Genomic DNA, 23333 nt, shown 5'->3' with positions numbered 1-23333 from the left:
GGCCCAGGGACATCCAAGCAGCCACAGTGTGAGACCCTTCAGGATGTGTCCCTTGGCGCTTCTGTACCCTACTGCCACTCTCTTGTCCCATTCAACCTGAGGGTCCTGCTCTACCAACTTCCCCTACAGAGCCCGCTGGTCTCCCAGAGTGCTATTATTGGGCAGGTTACTTCTCCTCCTTTTGTGCACTTTGTGTATATCCAGGGTTTAACTGAAACAAGTGTCGCCTGGGCAGAAGGTTCTTCGCACGCGTCTTCAGTTACCTGTTCCCCTCTTTCTGGAAGCTTGTTCCGGAAAGGATCACCAGGTTGGTCGGTCGATCAATGCGGTTTTCATTCTCTCCCATGTAAGCAGATTTTTCTTTGTCTTTTTTTTTTCTCTATCCCCCCTCACCCCCCCCCCACACACATTACTGGTGATTCACAGCCTCTGGGGAGCATATTTTGAGAACCCCCTTCCTTGAGCTTCCAGACCAGCTCCAGCCAATACCCCATTTTAATGTCACAATAAGTAGGCACTAGAGAGTGGAAAGCAGCGCATTGTGTTCCGAATCATTAGAATTTCAACAACTTTATCATTTCTCTTGGGGTTCGTCTCCGTTGCTGATTATTAAATTGAGTTTTCTGTTAGGTAAATAGCTTTTGTGAATTATGTTTATCTATTAATACTAACAGTTTTCCTTGCCATGTGTGCTAATTAAAAAAAAAAAAAAAACCACAACTACCTAGGTATTGTTACCCAGACCATTTTGACAATCATGTTTCTTTGTTTTTCCCTTATAACTTATTGACTGTCTCCTCTTTTCCCGTCTGGATTTGTAATGTCGTCTGTTAAGTTTCCCCCTCTACGTCACCCTGGCGGCACTACCAGCAAATAGTCTACTTTCTCTCTGAATACCTCTGTCCCTTCCCTGATACAAACTCGGGGTTTTCTGACATCTTGTGCTGGGTTTGAGCTGTCAGGAAAGGAGTTGCTTCCACACCGTCCCTAAACCCAACAGGCCTTGCACATTCCACATGACTGGAAGCTTGACTCTCTTGTTCCTGTGGATGCACGCATGTGTCGATTTAGTGCTAGGTTTATTCTCTTGCTGGGATCTGCTTCTTGCCTTGTCAGGATACACATGCGACTTTCAGAAGCAGAAGAGCGGTGCCGAGCCTGGACAAGAGGAGAGTTGCCCTTCAACCACCAGGGAAGGAGTCTCTCTCTAGCCCAGCCAGGACTTCCTCTCCCAGGAGCCGGGGAAATAAGCAGGACCTAGCTACTTGCAAAATAAAGTCTTCCCTTTTATTTCAAATCAACCCTTTTCCGAGTTAGTGCCACAAGTTGAGATCGCTGGGATATGGCGGGAGCAGGGACATCCCCGCATGGCCTCCAGCTTCGGACTCCAAGGACAGGACTGGCAGCCAGAGTTGAGGGACACCTGGCTGTATAGATCAGTCCCCCTCCCCCTTCCCAGCCAGCCCTGGTCCCTGCTGTGCCACCTCAGCAATCCCTAGCGCTAAGGACAAATGGAACTGTGGCGGGGGGGGGGGGGGGGGGGGGGGAGCGGTGTTGGGGCCAGAGCAGGATGTCAGCCTATGGGAGGTGTCCATGGCCAGCAGTGTTAGTGTTCAGAGCCCAGGCAGGGTCATGTTAGTGGGGCCATCTCCAGCAGCCAGGAAAGCAGCTAAAGAGAGAGAGAGAGAGAGCGACAGAGATGAGGAGCTGACATAGGCAGGAGACACTCCATGGACATCCGCCCAGCATGAGCGCAAGCATCAGTAGGGGAGAGCCAAGGCCCAGGTGCACGGGAAGGCATCGGTGGGTCTTACCAATGAGAGGCCGCTCTGAGCTGGAAGGGAGGCTCAGATGGAAGACTGCCACTGCACAAAGCGCTTGGATTCCTGGCAGGATAAACAAGGGCAGAAAAGACATACAGTGAGAGTCTGTTGTGTACTGTGGAACCCCCCCCCCCCCAGACACAGGATCCTGAACCTCAGCCGTCCTCCCTAAGGTCCAAGACCCATTCCTCTTCCCACAGGATCCAAGGCCCCATCCCTCCCTCACATCCATAGTCCCAGGTCCCATTGCTCCTCTCCTCAGACCCAAGAGTCCAATACTCTTGGGTTCCAAGTCCCTTGGACCCAGGATCCTAGGCCCCAGTCCTCCCAAGCCACAGACCCAGGAGTCAACACCCGAGCCTTCCTCCTCAGACCAGGGTCTGTACCTGAGGGTTGAAAGGGTCGTCATCATCCGTGTCATCGTAGTCATCACTGAAGTATGATGTGGGCAGTGACAGAGAAGCAGGATGGAAACCCATCAGGAGGCTGTCCCTTCCCCACCAGTGGCCCTGGGTACTGCCTCCTGTCCCCTCCCGGGGGACCCTGCCCTCTCTCCCCTGCTGACCTGGGCGGGAAGAGGGCCCAGGCACGGGGCAGGCTGCAAAGGGTGGTGGCCAGGGCCCCCGCAGACAGGAGAGAGAAGAGCATCAGGAACAACAGGCCTTCCAGGGCATCTTCACACAGGCCTCGGAGTGCCGAGCCATAGTCCTGAGGCAGAGGGGGAGCCTCAGAGTGGGCGCACGTGCCTTCTGTGCACAGCCATCTACCTGGCTGTGTGGATCGCACGAGTCACCCACACTCTCTGTGCCCAAGTGTAGTCACCTGTCGGAGAGCTGCTCTGAACAGGGGAAGTCACCCATGTGTTCAGCTTACGCACTTGCTGAGCTGCAGCGCCACCGCCCAATCCTACTTCATCTCATTTTACACCGACATGCAAAGCGGTCTAGCATCTCCACTCAGCGCCCAGAGAACCGCTCTCCCAGAATCATGGGCGGGGCAAGCCTTTACGCTGCTGCCTCCTACCAGCACCAGCCCTGCCTATCCTTGCTCCATCCAGGTGTTACTGACAGATGAGGATGCCAACAGCATCCTAACCTATGGTGTTGACAGTCACATCCCCAACACATTGTCACATGCCTCCCCCAGGAGCCCACAGATTGCTGGCTTACATAACACTTAGGATTGGACATCCATATGATAGACCTGCAAAAGAGAACTGGCTACCATGACCACCGCCCTGGAGGCCAGCAGGACCTCTGTAGCCTCAATGCCCAGTGGCGCAGCCAACAGGCTTCTTTATTCTGCACAGATGGGGGCTGGAGACAGCTCAGTGGTTGAGAGCACTGATTGCTCTTCCAATAGGTCCTGAGTTCAATTCCCAGCAACCACACGGTGGCTCACAGCCATCTATAATGATGAGATCTGGTGCCCTCTTCTGGCGTGCAGGCAGAGCACTATACACATAATAAAAAAATATTTAAAAAAAAATATTCTGCAGGGATGGACTAATCCACCTTTGCAGCAGGCATGCCCCAGCACTGGCAACCTTCAGTACACGGGACCAAACAGATCATTTTGGAAGCTGGTGAACTGATAGTGACAGATAGATAGAAGACAGTGCCCAGCAGAGGCCATGTGAGACAGGTGCAATGAGCCAGGGAGATGGTCAGGTCTACTCAGAGGTGGTGGCTGGGCTGATGTGGAGGACAAGGGTAAAAACATCAAGGTGGTGGCCAGAGCTTTTGCGAGGGCTTGTCTACACAGGCTCTTTTAGGTCAGGGCCAGGACCCCTGGCTTTAATCCATGTGAACGGGATTCAGGAAAGGGTTTTTAGAGAAAGACTGATCCGATTGTGTTTGAAAGCATCACCAGCTGTTGTTGGACAGATGGAATGAGCGAGATGGGCATGCAAGAGGTGGGTGGGTGGGTGGGGCTGGAGAGATGGCTCAAGAGGTCAAGAGGTTAAGGTCTGCTCTTTCAGAGGTCCTGAGTTCAATTCCCACCCCCACCCCTACCCCCGGGCAACCACATAGTGGCTGACAACCATCTGCAATGAGATCTGGTGCCCTCTTCTGGAGTGCAGGTGTATATGCAGATAGAGCACTCCTATACAATAAATAAATAGGGCCTGATGTGGTGTTGGCTGTGTTAACAGCAGCTGTAGTGGGAAGTGAGGACAGGGACCTCAAAGGCCAGTCCTGACTTCTTGGTTCAAATGCTGGGGTAAAGGAAGGGGCTCCTACTACTAAGGCCTGGGGTGAGGAGCCCACCGGTTATGTTTGTATGTGGCCCACGTATGGTACTCTTACATCCTTGTGACAGGCCCATTCTAACGCTGCCTTTGGCACTGGTGGAAAGAAGATAAAGCCCAGAGTGGGTAGTCTGTTTGCACAGAGGCACACAGCCTAGCAGGGGCAGAGCTGAATCCAGAAGCAAGTCTCTTAGCCTCTAAAGACACCTCCCCCTTGGACAGGACATTCTTCACCGTTGAGTGGAGAGTGGGGAGTGAGTTTCACATGAACTCTGGTGCCCCATACTTGACCACGTCCCCTGGATGGGGAGGCCTGGTGGCACTCAGAGGAAGGATAGCAGGCTACCAAGAAGAGACTTGATACCCTATGAGCATATACAGGGGGAGGAAATCCTCCTCAGTCACAGTCATAGGGGAGGGGAGTAGGGGGAAAGCAGGAGGGAGGGAGGAATGGGAGGATGCAAGGAATGGGCTAACAATTGAGGTGTAATATGAATAAATTAATAAAATATTTTTTAAAAAGAAATTAAAAAAAAAAAGACACCTCTCCTTGCCTGCCTCTCTTTTACAGAGGCGGGACCTCTCCCTCCACCCTCCCCCCCTTCTGTGCTGGCCTGGAACTCAAATTCATAGAAATCCATCTGCTTCTTCACGTGCCTCTGGGAGGGGGCTGGGATGAAAGGGATACATCACCACACCCAGCTCATTCTGGTTTGTTGTTGTTGGTGGTGTTTTTGGTGGTGGTGATGGTTTTTGATTTGGTTTCATTTTTTTTAAGATTTATTTATTATGTATACAGTGCACATTAGATCACATTATGGGGGCTGGAGAGATGGCTCAGTGGTTAAGAGCACTGTCTGCTTTTCCAGAGGTCCTGAGTTCGATTCCCAGCAACCACATGGTGGCTCACAACCATCTATAATGTGATCTGATGCCTTCTTCTGGCACGTAGGTGTACATGCAGATAGAGCACCCATACATAAAATAAATAAATAAATAATACATCACATTATGGATCGTTGTGAGCCACCATGTGGTTGCTGGAGATTGAACTCAGGGGCCCTGGAAGAGTAGGCAGCGCTCTCTCTTATCCTCATGAGCCATCTCTCCAGCCCCGGTTTTGGTTTTTTGAGCCAGGGGTTCTCTTGTAATCCAGGCTGGTCTCGAACTGGGATTACAGGTGTGTGCCACCTCACCTGGCTGTCTCTATTTTTATTTGTGTACGTACTTTTGCATGCGCGCTTGTCGGGAAAGGGTGTTCTTGTGCCTATGCATAAGGGTCAAAGGTCAAGTACACTTTGGGCTTTTTGCTTTTGTATTTCCAAGGCAGAGTTTCTCTTTGTAGCACTGGTTGTGCTGGAATTTGCTTTGTAAACCAGGCTGGCCTTAAGCTCAGAGATCTCCTGGCGCTGCCTCCCAAGTGCTTGGATTAATGCCATGTACCACTACATGCAGCCAGCAAGGTTTTGTTTGGTTTTTGAAACAAGGCTCCGATCTGTTTCAAAACAGGGGTCTGATGATCACTGTTTGGGCTAGGCAGGTTGGCCAGCAGGCCCCAGATATCCACTGTTCTCTGCGTCCTCAGTGCTGCTTTTTGCATGGCATAAGGGGATCAAATTCAGGTCCTCATGATGTGTGGCAGGTGGGTGGTGGTGTCACACACCTTCAATCCCAGCACTCGGGAGGCAGAGGCAGCCGGATCAATGTGAGTTCGAGGCCAGCCTGGTCTACAGAGTGAGTCCAGGACAGTCAAGGATACACAGAGAAACCCTGTCTCGAAAAAACAAAAACAAAAACAAAACAAACAAACAAAAAAGCATGATTGTGTGGCAGGTACTTAATTGATGGGGAGTTGTTCTCCAGGCTGGACCTAATTTTAACATGTGAGGAAACCCAATGCCCAAGGTCATATGGTTTATCAATGTCAGGCACAGACTCTGATCCTTCATCTTTCCTTTCACAGCCATCTTAGAACCAGAATTGGACATCAGCATCTGCATGAGTCATAAAGCGGGGCTGGAGTCCCAGCATGCCATTGTATAAAAGAGCAAGGAACCCCCTTTGCCTCCCCCCACCGCTGCCTCTCCTCCCAGCCTCCCAGCCCCCTCACCCCCGCCTCCCAGCCCTTCTCAGATACCCACATGGTGCCCTTTACCTCCCTGTTTGGAACCATTATACACTGACTCCTCTGAGGGAGGCAGGATGCCCCATTAACTTCAGACTTTGGATACCCAGCAAATAAGTGGTTTGGGACCGGGCCCTCCCAGGTGTTGCTTGCGGTCTCCTTGTAGAGATGAATCTGTTTACTGAGTCTGTATCCTGACTCTAAGGCAAACTCAATGCCTAGAAGGTGGCAAAGAAGCCCATGTCTTCCAGATCTGAGCTGCAGGGAGCCCTTGGGTGGTGTATGGGTAAAAATGTTTCAGAAACAGAAGAGGACGGGCTGGCCATACCTAACAATACAGACCAGAGGCAGCTCAGTGTCCTTCCATGAGGTCTGTCCCTTCTGGGCAACCCACTTAACTGTCTCCTCCCAGCCTCTGGATTTGCAAAAACAATGTAACAATATTTACTGCGGAGTCTGGAAAAGCTTGTCAGCCCAGCTAGTGGGGAGGCTGCGGCCAGAAGATTGAGTCCAAGGCCTATCTAGGCCACTTAGTGCGACTCTGCCTCAAAATGAAAAAAAAAAAAAATGTCTTTTAAAAAGCACTTGGGGGTGGGGTGGGGGGAGCTGGAGAGATAGATGGCTCAGAGGTTAAGGGCACTGTCAGCTCTTCCAGAGGTCCTGAGTTCAATCCCCAGCAACCACATGGTGGCTCATAGCCATCTACAATGAGATCTGATGCCCTCTTCTGGTGGGCAGGTGTACATGCAAACAGAGTACTTTATACAAAATAAATAAATATAAATCAATCTTTAAAAAAATAAAAATAAAAAGCACGTGAGGATGGGGATGCAGCTTGGCTGGTAGAGTGCTTGTCTGAAATGCAAGAAGCCTTAGGTTCCATCCTCACCACTACACACACTGGGTGTAAGGGCGCGCGCGCGCGCGCGCACACACACACACACACACACACACACACACACACACACCTGTGGTCAAAGTACCCAGGAAGGAGGCGTGGGCAAAAGATCGAAACTTAGGATCATCCTCTGCTATGCAGCTAGTTTGAAGCAAGCCTGGGTCCCAGGAGACCACACACATAGACTGGAAAGAAAAAAGTCATCCTGGTCTTGTTATGGGGAGTGTGTGTGTGTGTGTGTGTGTGTGTGTGTGTGTGTGTGTGTGTGTGTGCAACCAGTGAATCACATAGAGCCAGGATCATGACAAAGCCTTTGTGCATGGGGGTGGGTGGGTGTCTCACTGTGGGAGACTGTAACCAGGGAAAGCAGTTATGCCTCTATTTAGAACAAGACTCGGTGTTATAAGGGTGACAGTCTTTTTTGTTTGTTTGTTTGGTTTTGGTTTTGTTTTTGTTTTTCGAGCCAGGGTTTCTCTGTGTAGCCTTGCCTGTCCTGGACTCACTTTGTAGACCAGGCTGGCCTCGAACTCACAGCGATCCACCTGCCTCTGCCTCCCGAGTGCTGGGATTAAAGGCGTGTGCTAAGGGGTGACAGTCTTTACAATGTTCAACACCACTCCCAGAAAGGTGTAAAGGTAGGGAAACTGAGGTTCAGAGATGCTGGCTTGCTGTAGAGGCCACAGAGTCCAGAGCTGAGCCCAAGGTGGCCTCACAGGCTGCCCTATCCCCACCCCCGGCCCCTAGCTTTTTTCCCTGTCTGCTTCACATCAAGAGATGCCTAGGCACTGGGGGTCTGCCCAGGCTCTCATTCCAGGCCTGAAGTGGCCGAGCAGCTTTCAAGGAGAAAAGGGAGAGGGTGGAAGATGAAGAACTTGGGCAGGAATGGGGCGTAGATAAGAGAGGCCTAGGGGTTCTGCTCAAACTATGGCACCAGCCAAGGACAATACGTGCAGTAAACTTTGAACCCCAAACCAGATCTTACCAACGGACAGGACAGTCTCCACAGTTGAGTGGAGAGTGGAAAGTGGGGACTGACTTTCATATGAACTCGAGTGCACCATATTTGACCATGTCCCCTGGATGGAGAGGCCTGGTGGCCCTCAGAGGAAGGACAGCAGGCTACCAAGAAGAGACTTGATACCCTATGAGCATATACAGGAGGAGGAGGTCCCGCCCCAGTCACAGTCATAGGGGAGGGGAGTAAGGGGAAAATGGGAGGGAGGGAGGAATGGGAGGATGCAAGAGATGGGAGAACAATTGAGATGTAACATGAGTGAATTAATTAAAAAATGATATTAAAAAGAGAGAGAGAGAGAGAGAGAGAGAGAGAGAGAGAGAGAGGATGAGAAAGAGAGGAAACGGGAGGAGCGGAAGCGACCCCCAAGCGTCTTGAGCGCACCTTGTGCAGACTGCGGCAGTGCAGCAGCGCCACCAACTGGTGAAAGCTTCCCTCCGTCACATTCAGTGTCTCCTCCAAGGATAACAAGGGCGTCTGTCGTGGGAGGGAACACAGTGGCTAGCCACCAAAGTAGGCCCTGCCCTCAACCCACGAGCCCCACCTCCCAAAGGGATCAGTCCCTCCCCTTTCCAAAGGTTCAGCCGCACCCCAGAAATCTCCCTCAAAGCCAGTGTTGCCTCAGCACCAAGAGACCCTTCCACTTCTGTAGCCACACCTCCTTCCTGCAGGCTCTGCCCTAGAGACCAAGCCAGCTCCATTCCCTTGCCCCTGTCCATAGGCTTTGCACAGCACATGAAAACCCGCCTACTTGGAGAAGGGCCTCCTCTGCAAGCCTATGTGACCCAGCCCATCTACCCATCTACCCCTTCATGTGACCGGGGCCAGCATCCCACAGGTTCACCAGGCTCCGCCCTCCCACCCCCCACCCGCTGGTGCAGTCCAATTGACCTAACCTGTGCAGCAGGAAACTGAGGGACAGCTTCCCGCTCCAGGCCCTGCAGCTGAGAGTGAATGCTGGCTAGTGCTCGCTGCGACAGTGTCAGCCTCTGCACGGAGAGAAGAGAAAAGAGGAGTCAGGTCAGGGTGGCCATCATGTCACCCACCCACTAGACTTACACAACTCTGGGCCTTGGTACCCTCCATCTCCCGTGGGACCCTGGAGCCCCTAGTGTAGCCCCCAGCGTATGCCCCTGAGGCTCCACAATTAGGCACCGCCTCAATACCCATTTCTTTTGCCCATAGTCCTAACCTGTTGGAAGGGGTTGGAGACCTCCTGGCTGCACAGGAAATAATAGTTGAGGATGTCTGAGGAGGAATGAGAGAACGGAGCAGGCTATACGCCCAGGCCCAGGCTCTCCCTGGGCAAATCTGGAGGGCCATAGGCCGGGGGACATTCCCCACCCTGTTTGGAACTTTCTTGGGGTCTCAAAGACCTGTTTGTTAGTCATTCTCCCATCCTTTGCTTGTCCTCCCTTCCTCCCTCCTCCCATCTTCCTCCCACTCCCTCCCCTCCTCCCTTCTCTGACTCCATTTTCCCCTTCCATCCTTTCCCTCTGTTTCTCTCCCTCCCCTTTACAGTCCTCCCTCCTTCCGTTCTCTCCCTCTCCTTCCAACTCCTTTCCTTCTCTCCTCCTCTTCTTCCTTCTTGTCCTGTTGTTCAGTTTGGTGTTGTTATTGTGTCTGGTGTCTCTGTGTAGCCCTGGCTGTCCTTGACTCGCTTTGTAGACCAGGCTGGCCTCGAACACACAGAGATCCACCTGCCTCTGCCTCCCGAGTGCTGGGATCAAAGGTGTGTGCCACCATGCCTGGCCTGTTTTCAGACAGAGTCTCACATAGGCCAGATCTGCCTTGAACTTGCTGTGTAGCTAAGGATGACCTTGACCTTCTTGTTTTTGTTTCTGGCTTTGGTTTTTCGAGACAAGGTTTCTCTGTGTAGCCTTGGCTGTCCTGGACTCGCTTTGTAGACCAGGCTGGCCTCAAACTCACAGTGATCCGTCTGCCTCTGCCTCTGCCTCCCAAGCGCTGGGATTAAAAGCATGCGCCACCACCGCCAAGCCTGACCTTGACCTTCTGATCATTCTTCCTCTACTTCCTTAGCGCTAGGATTTTAGGCACAAGCCACTATGCCAAGTTTTATGTGTTGTTTTAGAACAAGGTGTGACAAGGTCTGCTCTTGAACTTTCACCCCAGCCTCCTGCTTGCTGGGATTATAGGTGGACAACATGACACCCCATATATTTGTCCCTTCTGTTTCACCCATATCTGGAAGCAGATTCAACTGACTTAATTATGCTTCCTTGCTGTCCCACAGTCAAAACATCCTATCACTGAGGCCCAGGGCCCACTCCCTCCCCCTTTTCTTACACGCCTGCAGGCATTTCCATCCTGCCCTTTTCCTATTCTGCCAGATGATTCTGCTCTCTACTGTACAATGGACTGGGCCCTGGAGGTGGGAGGGAGCACTGAGGACAACAGGGACTTATGGGAATCACCTGAGCTGAGCCCAGTCTCCTCTTGGGTCAGGTTTAGCACGTAGGTGTCTGGGTTGGAGCAGAAGTCACTGAGGCCCTGATGAAGGGAGTAGAAAGGTATCAGGCTGGGGTCCAGGCCCCAGCCCTTCTCTCTCAGCTCCAGGGATCCAGACTCCAGCTCTTCTCAGACTGAGGAATCTAGTCTAGTCCCCAGCTTCTGCTTGCTCAGGATCTAGCAAGTAAAGGCTGAAACTGCACGATCCCCAAGCCTTAGGACTCATGGCGTCAATTAAGTCACACCCACCCCAGGGTTCAGAACCCCTTGAATCCAAGCCCCATACTCACCACGGCTATGGCAGCCTCTAGGCCCATGGAACCCCAGCTCAGGACAAGCACCAGGAGACTCATGGCGGTCATCCTAGAGGGGGGGAGGGGCGGGGGAGGAGGGACGTGGTTGGACTCAGGTGTCTTAATCAGCCTTGCCTCTTTCTACACCCCCATATCCAATCCCAGCCCTCCCTATATTCCCCACCAACCTCTGTAGCCTAGAGGATTAGAGTCAGAGGCATGGGAGTAAAGAGTGGGGTGAGGCCCACGACTGACGTCAAATTGAACATCTGTTCAGTTGGAAAAGGAGAGGGGACGGTCTTGGCAGGCAGGTCAGTAGCCACCATCCCAACTGTTCCTGGACCCTAGGAGGCAGCTGTCCACCCCTGGGCTGAATTTCCTGGGGTTTAGTTGCACAAGGTCTAATGGGTTCTGAGCCAGCTTCCAAGCCCATCCACAGCCCGTTCTCTTTAGCTATAGTCTCTCCCCACTCTCTGGGTCTCCAATCTGTAAGGCGTGGGGATTGTTCCAGAGTCATTTTCTGAAACTCAGAGCATGGCTTATTTAAGGCTTGGCTTACATCCAGGGGTCTGAGGGGGCAGAAGGATTCTGGGTCATGGGGTGGTGGGAGAGGGTGACAGCTGTTGTAAACTGAAAGACCAGTCATATTCTTGCTCAGCACACACAGTGTGTGTGTGTGTGTGTGTGTGTGTGTGTGTGTGTGTGTGTGTTAAATCAATCTTCAAGCCTTGATGGCAGCCTGGATGTAATAGCTGTTCATCTGTCTCAGGGGGATTCCAAAGACAGTGGGCACCGAGGGAGGAGGACCATGGGTTCTTCCAATGACAGCCAGACTGATTTTGGGACCTATCACATAGTACTTCCTGGCTGGGTGGCCCTGAACAAGTAACCCAGTCACTCTGGGTCCACCACTTCCTGCTGTTAAACAGTGGACAATGCCTACCTCCCTGGGAGGCTGAATCTGAGAGTTCCACAGTGTCTAGTACACAGAGAATTGTTTAGTAAGAGCATAGGCCCTATGTGTCCCCACAGTACAGCTAGTCCCTCCCCTGCCATACAGGAGAGCTGCTGACACTGGTTCCCCTCCATGGGCTAGTTGTGGTGACCACAAGAAAAAGCATGGGGTGGCATGTCAGAGATCACCCTCCCCTTTAGGGCAAACACGACCTTGGTCTTTCTCATGGCTTTAGCATGCTGCTTGCTGGAAAGCCACCCGTTTCCCCTCCCCTGGGCAATTTGCTCCACTCACACAACCACCAGCCATTTGCTCTGCTTCGCCAGGCCTAGGAGGGTGAAGAGGCAAACCAGAAGCACCAGGAGCAGCAGGAGGACATAGGCCAGCCACCTGCAGGAAGAAAGACCGAAGACTGTGAGCCTCGGGAAGTTAGCAGTGCCCCAGATTCACCTCAACCCAATCCGGTCCTGAAACCTGCTTGCTGCCTGCTGCAGCTCATTGGTGAAATGGCACGAGGGCTACAAGACTCTGGAGTGCTATACAGTGTAAGTTCTGGAACTGAAGTACCAGGGGGGGGGGGGGACGACCTATCCTGACCAAATCACGTGGAAGTTCTGTGGTTGTGTGCACATGCATTAGCCTCTCTGAATAGAGCCCCCAAGCCAGCGTGGTAGGGTGTCAGTCACCCAGGACCTAATTGCATATCAGTTACCCAATTAGCCATGTAACCCGGTCCCCTCAGTTTCCCTGTAGCAGGAGGGGCACAACAGGATCAGTTTCAAAATCTGTCGCCAAATGAATGAATGGGCTTGTGAGTGCAGCTAATGCCAGATAAATTACCACTAGGGGGCTTTCAATGGTACATAATAACATAAGAACACACTGCAGAGGAGGCTACGTGGAAGGTCCCAACTCGGTGCCTGGCAGTGTCATTCTCAGCAGTTCCCATCAGCCGCGGTCTGCACTCTCTGAGTCCTTGCCGTGACCACGCCTCCAGACTCACCTATAAGGCCCTGATGCGTTTGTGGAGGGCCTCTCCAATGTCAGACACTTTTAGAGAGAGTCACCTAGAATCATGCTCACAGTCACCGCCTCTACCTCTCCAACCAAGCTCCAGTGACACAGAACCTGTGGCCCATAAGCTCAGGCCTGCCTGGCCTTTCACTGTTTCAATGCCCCACTGTGCAGCATCAGTCAGCTGGGGTTGTTTCAGCCCCAGTGTGCTTGCACCAAGGCGGGAGACTCAGGGGTATCAGCTGAATGCAAGATGTAATAAAGTAACTATGAGTGAATAAAGGCTGGTTTTGTTGGCTGCTGAGAGGAATATCATCCTCAGAGGGCCGCACGACTTGTCCTTTTCCCTCAAGTACCACTCTTTAGTATGGCCCTTCGAAACACCCTGACATAAACTGCCTGCCTGTCCCCAGACAAGCCCCTTCCTATTTAATTTGTTCCAAAGCACCCACTATAGAAAATGTGTTTACTCTTTTAAAATATTTTTATTTTATATGTAGGAGTGTTTTCCTTACATGTGTGCGTGTCTATGAAATGCATGCCTGGTGTCTGCAGAGGTCAGAAGAAAGTGGTGGATTCCATGGAACTGGAGTTACAGATAGTTGTGAGGCACCATATGAATGCTGGGAACTGAACCTAGGTACCGTACAAGTGCAGCAAGTGCCCTCAACCACTGAGCCATTTTTACGGTTCCCCCCGCCCACCCTGCCTCCCTTTTGATGCTACTATGAACACAGAGGGAGCCTCGCACATGCTAGGAAGGGGCAACTGTACCTCTGAGTCATATTCCTAGCCCCTCAGTAATGGATTCTATATAAGTGAGCCACACTCCAGCCCCTTGCTGGGGGATTCTAGGCATATGCTCTACCACTGAGCCACACCCCAGCCCCTCACTGGGGGATTCTAGGCAGGGGCTCTACCACTGAGCCACATTCCAGCCCCTCACTGGGGGATTCTAGGCAGGGGCTCTACCACTGAGCCACGCCCCCAGCCCCTCACTGGGGGATTCTAGGCAGGGGCTCTACCACTGAGCCACACCCCAGCCCCTCACTGGGGGATTCTAGGCAGGGGCTCTACCACTGAGCCACATTCCAGCCCCTCACTGGGGGATTCTAGGCAGGGGCTCTACCACTGAGCCACACCCACATTATCCACATCCTCAGCCTCCTTTTTACTTTTTATTTTGAGACGCTGTCTCACTGAGTTGTTCAGACTAGCCTGAGTTTTCAATCCTTCTACCTCAGTCTCCAGAATAGTTGACCTCACAGAGCTCTATTACCAGCCTTGGCTTCATAGGCCTGTTTTATATAGATCTTCCAGCAGAGACCCTCCAAAGTGGGATTCCCTGTGTTAGTCTCATTGCTTGGCATATCCGTGCTTTACTGCCTAGAGGACACCAACCCACCCTTAAAACCTTCTACCAAAAATGTGTCTCGTCTACAAGACATGTAGGGATAAAGATAAAGCAGAGATTGAGGGAATGGCAAACCGATGACTGGCCCTACTTGAGACCCACCCCATGGGAGACAGCCAACCCCTGAAGCTATTAATGATACTCTGCTATGCTTACAGACAGAAGCCTAGCATAACTGTCTTCTGAGAGGCTTCATCCAGCAGCTGAGAGAAATAGATTCTGAGACCAACAGCCAAACAAATTGTGGCAAAGCTCAGGAAGTTTTGTGGAAGAGTGGGAGGAAGGATTGGGGGAGGCAGTGAGGTCAAGGACACCACACAAAAAGACCTACAGAATAAAGTAACCAGGGCCCACAGAGGCTCACAGACACTGAACCGAAGAGCATACATGGACTGGATGTAGACCGCCTACACATATGTAGCAGATGCGAAGCTTGGTCATTATGTGGGTGCTCTAAAAATGGGGAGTCGGGCCTGTCTCTGACTCTGTTGCCTGCCTCTGGATCCTTTCTCTCTAGCTGGGCTGTCTTGTCTGGCTTCAGTGGGAGAGGAGAATATGCTTAGTCCTGCTGTGACTTGAGGTGCCAAGGTGGGTTGGTACCACTTGGGGGGGGGCTTCTCTTTTCTGAGAAGTAGAGGAGGAATCGAGGAGGGAGGCATGAGGGTGGGAGTGGGAAGAGAGGAGGGAGCAGCTGGGATCATGCTATAAAGTGATCAAACACATAAACAAGCGATCAAAACCCAAAGTGGCTTCCTGAAGGTGAAGTTTCTAATCACATAGGCTGTCACTCGTCGGCCGTTAAATGAAGTACTTTGCTCAATGAACACAGTTGCTAACCAGATAAGCTGCTGGTCGTCGGTAGGATTGCTACTAGGGTTAGTCCAGGAGCAGCTATACGTAATGGTGACTGACTTGCGGAATGAATAGGTCAAGAAATGGCCGAGTGAGTGAAGTATGAAGGTGGGCTCTCGGTCACTTGGTCCATGTCCTCACAGCTGCGTTTATCAGCCTTGTCTTACATTCCCAGCTAGGTAATTCTCCTCAGGGGCTGGCAATAGGATGATGAACAGCATCCTGCCTCCACCCACTAGGCGTCAGTAGCTTCTCTTCCCACCAACGGGACAAACTAAACTGTCTCCAGATTCTGTGCCACATCCCAACCCCCCCGCCCCCCCAGCATCTAGTTTGAGACCACAGTGCTTAAAAAGTAGGAAAACCCTTCTCCCACCTGTATTCCTCCACAAAAGTCACATCTTCAGCCACCTGCACTGGGCTCAGGGACACGCCTTGCCAGAAGGCCAGTCCTTGCAGGTGCTGGGCTGCAGCCTCGGCCTGCCTCCGGGCTCCACGGGTGGCAGCCACCAGCTCCATCCGTTCTGACAGCACTTCCTCCAGGGTGGTCAGTTCGGTCCTCACAGCCTCACTTAGCCTCTCCACTGTTTCCAACACCTGGAGAGATGGCATGGTGTCCAAGTCTGGCATGGCCTTTCCCCAAAGCCTGGGGTTGGGGATGAGGGATAAGGCCGGGGTGCGGGGTGTGGAGGGGTGGGGGAGGGGTAAAGCAGGAATGAAGAGTGTCTGAGATCTGGGGTCTGGGGCATCTGAAGACTGAGGAAAAGGTGACTCAAGGTGAGGCTCCCAGGCCCCTGTCAGGAGTTCTAGCTGGTCAGGGGCTTGTATCCAAGGTAATGATTCTAACACCAGCATTGAAATTAAGTCAAAATGGAAGAAGGGGTGCTAGAGAGGTTGCTCAGAGGTTAAGGGCTCTCCCTGTGGTCCTGAGTTCAATTCCCAGGAATCACATAGGTGGCTCACAACCATCTATACTGTGATCTGGTGCCTTCTTCTTCTTCCTCTTCTTCTTCTTCTTCTTCTTCTTCTTCTTCTTCTTCTTCTTCTTCTTCTTCTTCTTCTTCTTCTTCAAGATTTATTTATTTATTATATACAGTGTTTTTGTCTGCAAGTATGTCTGTGTACCAGAAGAGGGCACTAGATCTCACTATAGATGGTTTTGAGCCACCATGTGGTTGCTGAGAATTGAACTCAGGACCTCCGGAAGAGCAGGCAGTGCTCTTAACCTCTGAGCCATCTCTCCAGCCCTGCTGCCCTCTTCTTGCCTGCAGCTGTACATGCACGCAGAGCACGGTATACATAATAAAGAAATCTTTTTAAAAAAGAAATGGAAGGGACTTTTACGTCTAAAGTCTGCATCTGCCTTTACAAGTCTGGGGTCTCAAATCTGATTCCTTGGGTGTACATAAGCAGGCCCTGAAGTTCAAGGTTGGAGGTGGGCTGCATCTTATCCTTGAGCCCCGGAATCCTGGGGCATAAGATCTCACAGTGGGAGGTCCCTGAACTTGCTTTTGGGCCAAGGACAGGGTCTGCAGCTTTGGATCTGGTCTGAGCACACACACACACACATGGGCTGTTCTCCTTGGTGTTTTGCCTCTGGCTTGGAATATAAATTCAAGTGCGGGCCTGGGGCTGGATGTGAGTCTTTCTCAGAGGTCTGAGTCTGGATCCAGCTCCAGGTTGCAGGGCTGGGGTTGAAACTGTGATGTAATGTCTGCAGGTCTGAGTTTGCAGTTCCCCATCTAGGGATTAAGGATTCGGTCTGAAATCTGCTTTGATCCTTTTGTTCCTCAGTGGGGGACCCGCATCGCATCCCCCATTTGGAGACCAACTGGGGCATGAATCTGCCATCTGGCCAGTGGCTGGCCCCCTCACCATGTCATCAATGGTGCTGAGCGTGTGGTTGGCGTGCAGCAATGCTGAGCTGAGCTGGGACACCCCATCGCTGGTCTCGCTGTTGCCATAGAAACCAATGCCAATGCCGGCACTGAGGGGAAAGGAGGAAGAAATACCAACCAGTCTCAGACGCTGGAGAATGGGCATCATGCCTCCATGTACCTACCCCGTCCTCCCCCCCCCCACACACACCCCTTTCTTCATTTGCCTATCTGATCTCTGCATTCACCCTATTGGTCCATCGTCCGTGGGAAAAAAAAGAACAGCTCAAGGTTGGCCTCCACCAGTTGCCAAGGTAACCTGAAGACCTCACTCCACCCCCCCACGCCCCACCCCCTAAGCCGAAGAGACGTCATTGTGATGCTAATGGTGGGTGGAGTAGTGGAAAAGAAGGAGCCCCCAGATTTAACTCGCACCTCCCCAGGAGTAGAACCATGGTTTTGCCCGTTCCTAATTATGATCAGCACACAACCAACTCCTACACCCTTTGCAAAACAAAAACAAAAAACAAAAAAACAAAAAGCCAGTCAGCAATTCACAGCTGTGTCTTAGGAATCACTAGGTCAACACCTGTCTCTTTCTAGCCCAGGTGTTCCTTGCCCCTCCCTCTTAAAAGTTCTTAGGAGCATAAGGTCCCTAGGCCCAATTCTTTTGTAAAAAAAGACATTGTGCCTGAAGCCCTCAGCCTTCCACTAACGAAGCCCAGGGAGCCAGGCATCTGGCCAGCTGGAAGAGACTGAGTAACAGAACGTGGGAGGGAGGGCTGGAGGCCAGGCCAGGAGCTGGGTCCCAGTCTTTGCCCAGCCAACACACAGACTTCCATTGTGGAGCTTGAATATGGGAACCCACTTTCCTCTCTCAGTCTGTGCTTTACGCTGGAGAGGGGGTGGTGGTGGTGGCGGCGAGAGCCTGATGCCCTCACAGTTCCCAGCCTTGGGCTACATAGCCCCCCCTTACCCCACCCCATTCCTTGGATAGGAGCCTACTGCCCCAGGCCCATTGTTCAGAACCCTACAAAGCTCCTCTTGTTCCCAGGCTCTGAGTGGGCTGGGGCTGTGTCACTCCCCCACTGGGCCTTTGTTAACCTCCCCTCGTCCACCCCCATCCTGGAGAGTCTGATGAGAAAACTTCTTGGATATAGGGTGCCCAACCCCCATATACTCCCAAACACACACACACACACACACACATCCTCTTCTTCCTCCAATGAGGAAGAGTGGCCCAGAGCCCAGACTGGGGTAAGTACTTCAGGCCATACCCCCCCACCCCCCCCCCACCCCCGGCTGGAGGGGGACACCATATTCCTCTAGGGCTACTGCTGAGCATGGATGAAGTCCTCAGCAGGCCCAGGCCCCTCAAATCTTGAGTCCTGTCCTATGTGACAGATGTCAGCTAACTAACCATGACCTGGTAGGGGTTGGACTGAGAACCAGCAAGTTCACTGAAACTCCTAGGGAGTTCCTGCTGAGGGCCCTCGCGGGTGTCTTTTACCGTGAGTCTGAATCTCTGCTTGCCTCTCAAACCATCTTGGCTTGAAAAGTCATATTCGCTCCCTCCCCAAGGCTTCCTCATTCAAAACCAGCTGTGACAATCTTGCACACAGCCCTCATCATGACGAGGACTGGGATCTGGCTTGGGTGTGGGCTGAGTAGGTGCTCCTGCTGGTGACTCTGTAAGGTCTCTTTCCTGGATTGGAACCATGGCTGAAATCAGAGAGCCTAGCCTGGCACGCTCAGTGTCCGGCACATGGTTGTTGAATGAATGGGTTTGATCCTGTTGACACTCACAGAGGACACTGGGAGTCACGCACTACACACCCTGTTTCCTAGTCTTAGTGCAACTAGGGTATGGGTGGCTGTGAAACACACTTTGCTATAGATGTGCAAACTTAAGTCTCACTCCCCTAAGTAGAACCACTGGCCAATGAGAGAAGCACTAAACCCCCACCCCCAAACAGGTCTTAGGCTTTTAATTCTACTTCCAGGCAGGCAGGCAGGCAGGCAGGCACTCTTAGCTCCTAGGGAATCTCTCTCCTAACTCTGGGTCCATACTCAAAGGTATCTTGTTTTTGTTTTTGTGTCTTTGTTTTTCGAGGCAGGGTTTCTCTGTGTGTAGCCTTGGCTGTCCCAGAACTCGCTCTTTAGATCAGGCTGGTCTTGAACTCAGGGAGAGCCGCCTGCCTCTGTCTCCCAAGTGCTGGAATTAAAGGTGTGCGCCACCACCGCCCAGCTCCCAAAGGTATCTTGAAGGGTTGGAACAGCAAGTGTAGGGAGCTCTATGCCCTCTCCCCACCCACCCTGGGGCCCCATTACCAGCCCACGAGAAGGGCAGCGATACAGCTCCAGATGACACAGCCTCCTCCGGGTGGGGGGCTCTTGGCCCCAGGGGGTTCTGGGGGGCGGCAGCAGCAGAATCGGATGAGGTAGACAGCGATGAAGATGAGGCTCAGGCCCAAACCCAGCCCAGCCAAGGCTGCCACCAGCAGCAGGGCCTGAAGAAAAGGTGTTGAGAAGCCTCAGAGGGCATTTTCACATCCCAGACAAGAAATCTCCCCTCAGCTGCATGGGGGCCAACCCCAGCCTGTGATGGTGCTTGCTTCGGTTGTGGAAGAAAATGAGACCACACCCCCCCTTCCCTCTCATATTAGCAGCTGAGGCCCCTTTAGATTTTGCGGATAGGTTGCTAGAGGCAACATCCAAGTATGGGGCCTAAGCCTTGGGGTTCCAGGCCTGCTTGGTTCTTCCTGGGTTGTGTGGCTTCAAAAGCACCCCCTGTCTGTCTGTGCCCCCATCTTGATGTCTTCCTCACTGCAGCCAGGCAATTGAAATGAAACATGTCCCAAGGAACAGGTTCCGTCTGAGCTGTTCAGGATTTAGGGACAGGAGGCTCCCATTTCTGTGCTTCAGGAGAAGCAGCCTTCCTTACCCCTCTCTCCCTCCTGCTGCTGAGCTCACACACCCACTGCAGCTGAGTCTGTCAACCCCAGGGCTGGGGATGAAACCTAGGGTGCTGTGACAGCTTGTGTGTGTGTGTGTGTATAAGTATGTGGTATGTATGAGTGTGTGAGGGTTGTGCATGCGTGTTGTGGGTGACACACACGTGCGAGGCTCAGAGATGGGGATAAGGAAGACAAAACAAGCAAAAGAGAGGAAAATACAGACAGACAGAGGCAGCCAAGGAAAGAGACAAAGGCAAGAAAGAGAGAGATGTAGAGATAAGACATACAAGGCTGGGCGTGGTGGCGCACACCTTTAATCCCAGCACTCGGAAGGCAGAGGCCCGTGGATGTCTGTGAGTTCAAAGCCAGCATGGTCTACAAAGCGAGTCCAGGACAGCCAAGGCTACACAGAAAAACCTGCCTCGAAAACAATAACAACAACAACAACAAAACCCACATACAAAACATCAGATAGATCAAGTCAGAGGCAGGGGAGAGAGAGGGAGACAGAGGCAGAGGGATGACAAGGCACACAGGGAGAGGTGTAGAAGGAAGTAGAGAGAAAAAGCAGGTGGATAGATAGGGCAGAGTGTGTAGTGAGACCCACGGATGGAGGAAAGGAAACGTAGGCAGAAAGGATGCTAATAGCTCGGAGCACCTTGCTGAGCTGGGTGTGGTAGTGCATGCCCGTAACCCCAGCATTCTGCAGGGTGGTGCGGGAAGACTGCCACAATTTCAGGCCAGCCCAACACAGAAAACTCCAGCCAGCCTGGACTAGAGGGGGAGGCCATGCCTGAAGTAAATTATGGAAGTAGCAGGCTCTGCATGTGGTAGGGTCTTTCAGGAGACCCATGTCACACGCCTTCTCGGAGGCCCTGAGCTGAACATCGTTTGCCTAGAGCCTCTTAGGTAGGGGCAGGGTGAGGTCTGGAATCACAACCGTGCACTCAACAGGGGCTCTTTGTAGCACACCTGCCAGTCCTCCACATCACCTGTGTGAGTGACAAGTGTGTGCAGTATTTAGGTGGCTGTGAGCTTGCCTTCAACCAGGTGAGGGCATACGGAGCGTGAGTCTGAGGTGTTCGTGTCGATCATGCTGCATATGTCTGTGGGCAAAGAGAAGATTTGTGGGCATTAATGTTTTCTGAACACAGCTGCTTCAGTCAGTGTGTGGTGTTGGGTGGGCTGAGTGTATGTGTGTGACTTGGGGGTGAGTTTGTAAGCTTTTGTGGGGTGTGGGGGGGGGGATGTGGGTGTACGTGTGTGGTATATAAGTGTGCACATGTATGTGATGACGTACACCTGAGTGTGCTGTGTATATGTAACTGGGCATATATATGGTCATGCAGGTCCTATCCCAGAGTCTTGTAGCGTTTCTTTCTGGGTCTTTTCCATGAATAATGGCCCAGGATTGCGACTCTGACTGCTGAGTATCATCTGTCTGCTGGATATCGGGTTGAGTGAACTGTTCTGAGAGCCTGTGCTCGTCCTGGGGGGCCGTGGGAGATTCCTCGTGGCTGAGGAGCGCTACAGAGCCACAAGCCCCGTGAGTCTGCCTGGGGGTGGGTGGACCGACTGGCTGGAGGCTGTGATTGTGTAAGTGGCTGTGGGCGAGGGGATGGCGGTCCCCGTTTGGAGGGGAGAGGGGGCGGGTGGAGTAGGCAGGGAGGAGCCGCTCAGCCTGTGCCAACCATGACCCAAATAGCAAGCACATCAGCACACATTCCCCCTTTGCTGCTTTTCTGGGAACACCCCCCTCCCTCGAAGCTCTCCCAAGCCGGTGGTGTCTCTTCCCTAGAAGCCACTCTGGAAAACCGCAGAGGTTCCGACTTGAGGGGAGCGCAGGGCCAACTCCCAGCGCCCTCCCCCCAGGCCCCCAGCTCAGCCAAGCTTTTCTCTTCATTAATCTCAAAGTCAAGGACTTGAATTAAACTGGGTCAGGGGACAGCACCCCCTCACACACTCACGGGCTGCAGCTGGGCCCCTTTTCCAGGCACCCCAGCGTCTGCGAGGTTCCACTACCAGCCTCACCCTCCTGGGACCCAGGCCGATCTTCGGTAGCCCTGATTCTAACCACACCTCACCATGCCGACCCTGTCTGGCGCCCTGACAACCTCGTCTGTCCTGGGACAGGCCAAAAGCACTCTGAATCCTCTCCTCACCTCATTTTCTCAGCCCTGGCCCTAAAAATCTCTATTCGCTGCTTGAGGTTATCAATACCTGTCCCAGAACTCAGCTGCCTCCCCAGCTTTGCCCCTCTCAGTCTTTTCTCCCGCACCCTCCCCCCAAAAAATCTGGGACATATTTACCAGCTGGGATCCTGTGGGGGCGGGGTCCTTCTCGCCTAGGACCTCAAGAGCGGACCTTTCCTTAGATGACCCCGGAGACTGGCTTCCCAGGCAGGTCTCAGAAACCCAACTGCTGAGGCCCCATGTCCTCCCATTCAGGATTCTCGGGGGGTCTAGGATCCCGGCTCTCCCTTATTTAAGGAGAGACGGGTTTGCACCAGGTTTGCACTCACAGCGCACGTCCTAGGAGAACCTCAAGGTATGAGCTCTCTACCTCTAGTCTTGGACATGTACCCACAAACGCAGGCCGGGTCCCCAGCCCCTAAGATGCAGGAACTCTGACCCAGCCTCCTCTTCCCGGGGATCTGGCCCCCTGTTTGCCATCCCACCTGCTGGTACTCTTGGTCGCGGGGAGCAAAGCCGCTGGGCACCGGGCGGAGCTGGAAGTCGGCGCGGGGCAGCTGGTGGAGGAGATGCACCCAGGCAGAGGGTCGGTAGCCCGGGGGTGCCCCCATGGCCCCGGGGAGGGGCAGCGGGGCGGACCGGGCCGGGAGCCTGGGTGCTGTGCGGGGCGCGGGCGGAGCGGGGTTTGTGGGGCTCCCGGGAGCAGGAGCCCAGAGGGCGGGGGGTGGAGATTGGGGAGGGGGAGGTGAGGCAGGAGCCTCGGTGCTGCCTCTGGCGGCCACCGGAGGCAATGCGGCGTGAGCAGTGGGCCCAGTTGCTCCGCCCTCTCCTGGGCTTCCACCTGCTGCCTGAGCAGGTGCAGGGTCTTCACTCCAGTCAGTGGTATCCCAGAGCTGCACTGTGCTGAGAACAAAATCCGTTAGCCTTCTTTGTCCTCGTTCGTACAAGAGCCAGGATACTGTGATTGATTTCTTTTGGAGGCCCACAAGCTTTTTATCTTATATAAAACCTTCACCTTGTTGTAAAGGTCATTAGTATTTGAGCAGCGTTTTGCAAATGGTAGCCAGGAGCACCAATGAAAATCCCTCACTTTTCTAAGAACGCCCTCTGTTATTAAAAAAAAAAAATAAAAAAATAAAAGAACGCTGCTACTTGGTAAAAGTCCCCCCCTCTTTGTCCTAACCTATATATGGACATG

The 23333-nt window shown here is 52.8% G+C and overlaps 1 protein-coding gene across 1 annotated transcript; it reads right to left on the bottom strand.

Moving 5' to 3' along the window:
• Positions 1 to 1820: 1820 nt before the first annotated feature.
• Positions 1821 to 22859, bottom strand: Ttyh1 (tweety family member 1). The gene is made up of 13 exons (XM_051162268.1): positions 22621 to 22859; positions 19318 to 19496; positions 16985 to 17096; positions 15486 to 15706; positions 12124 to 12219; positions 10872 to 10944; positions 10548 to 10623; positions 9305 to 9360; positions 9009 to 9101; positions 8497 to 8589; positions 2389 to 2531; positions 2210 to 2255; positions 1821 to 1886 (listed from the first exon to the last, which is right to left on the bottom strand). The coding sequence occupies exons 1-13, from the start codon at positions 22744 to 22746 to the stop codon at positions 1848 to 1850; spliced, it is 1353 nt and encodes a 450-aa protein (XP_051018225.1). The 5' UTR covers positions 22747 to 22859; the 3' UTR covers positions 1821 to 1847.
• Between the last annotated feature and the right edge of the window lie 474 nt (positions 22860 to 23333).

Source organism: Acomys russatus, chromosome 19 (assembly GCF_903995435.1).
Source record: "Acomys russatus chromosome 19, mAcoRus1.1, whole genome shotgun sequence".
NCBI classification, from domain to species: Eukaryota; Metazoa; Chordata; class Mammalia; order Rodentia; family Muridae; genus Acomys; species Acomys russatus.
This window is presented reverse-complemented; position numbering and strand designations above follow the sequence as displayed.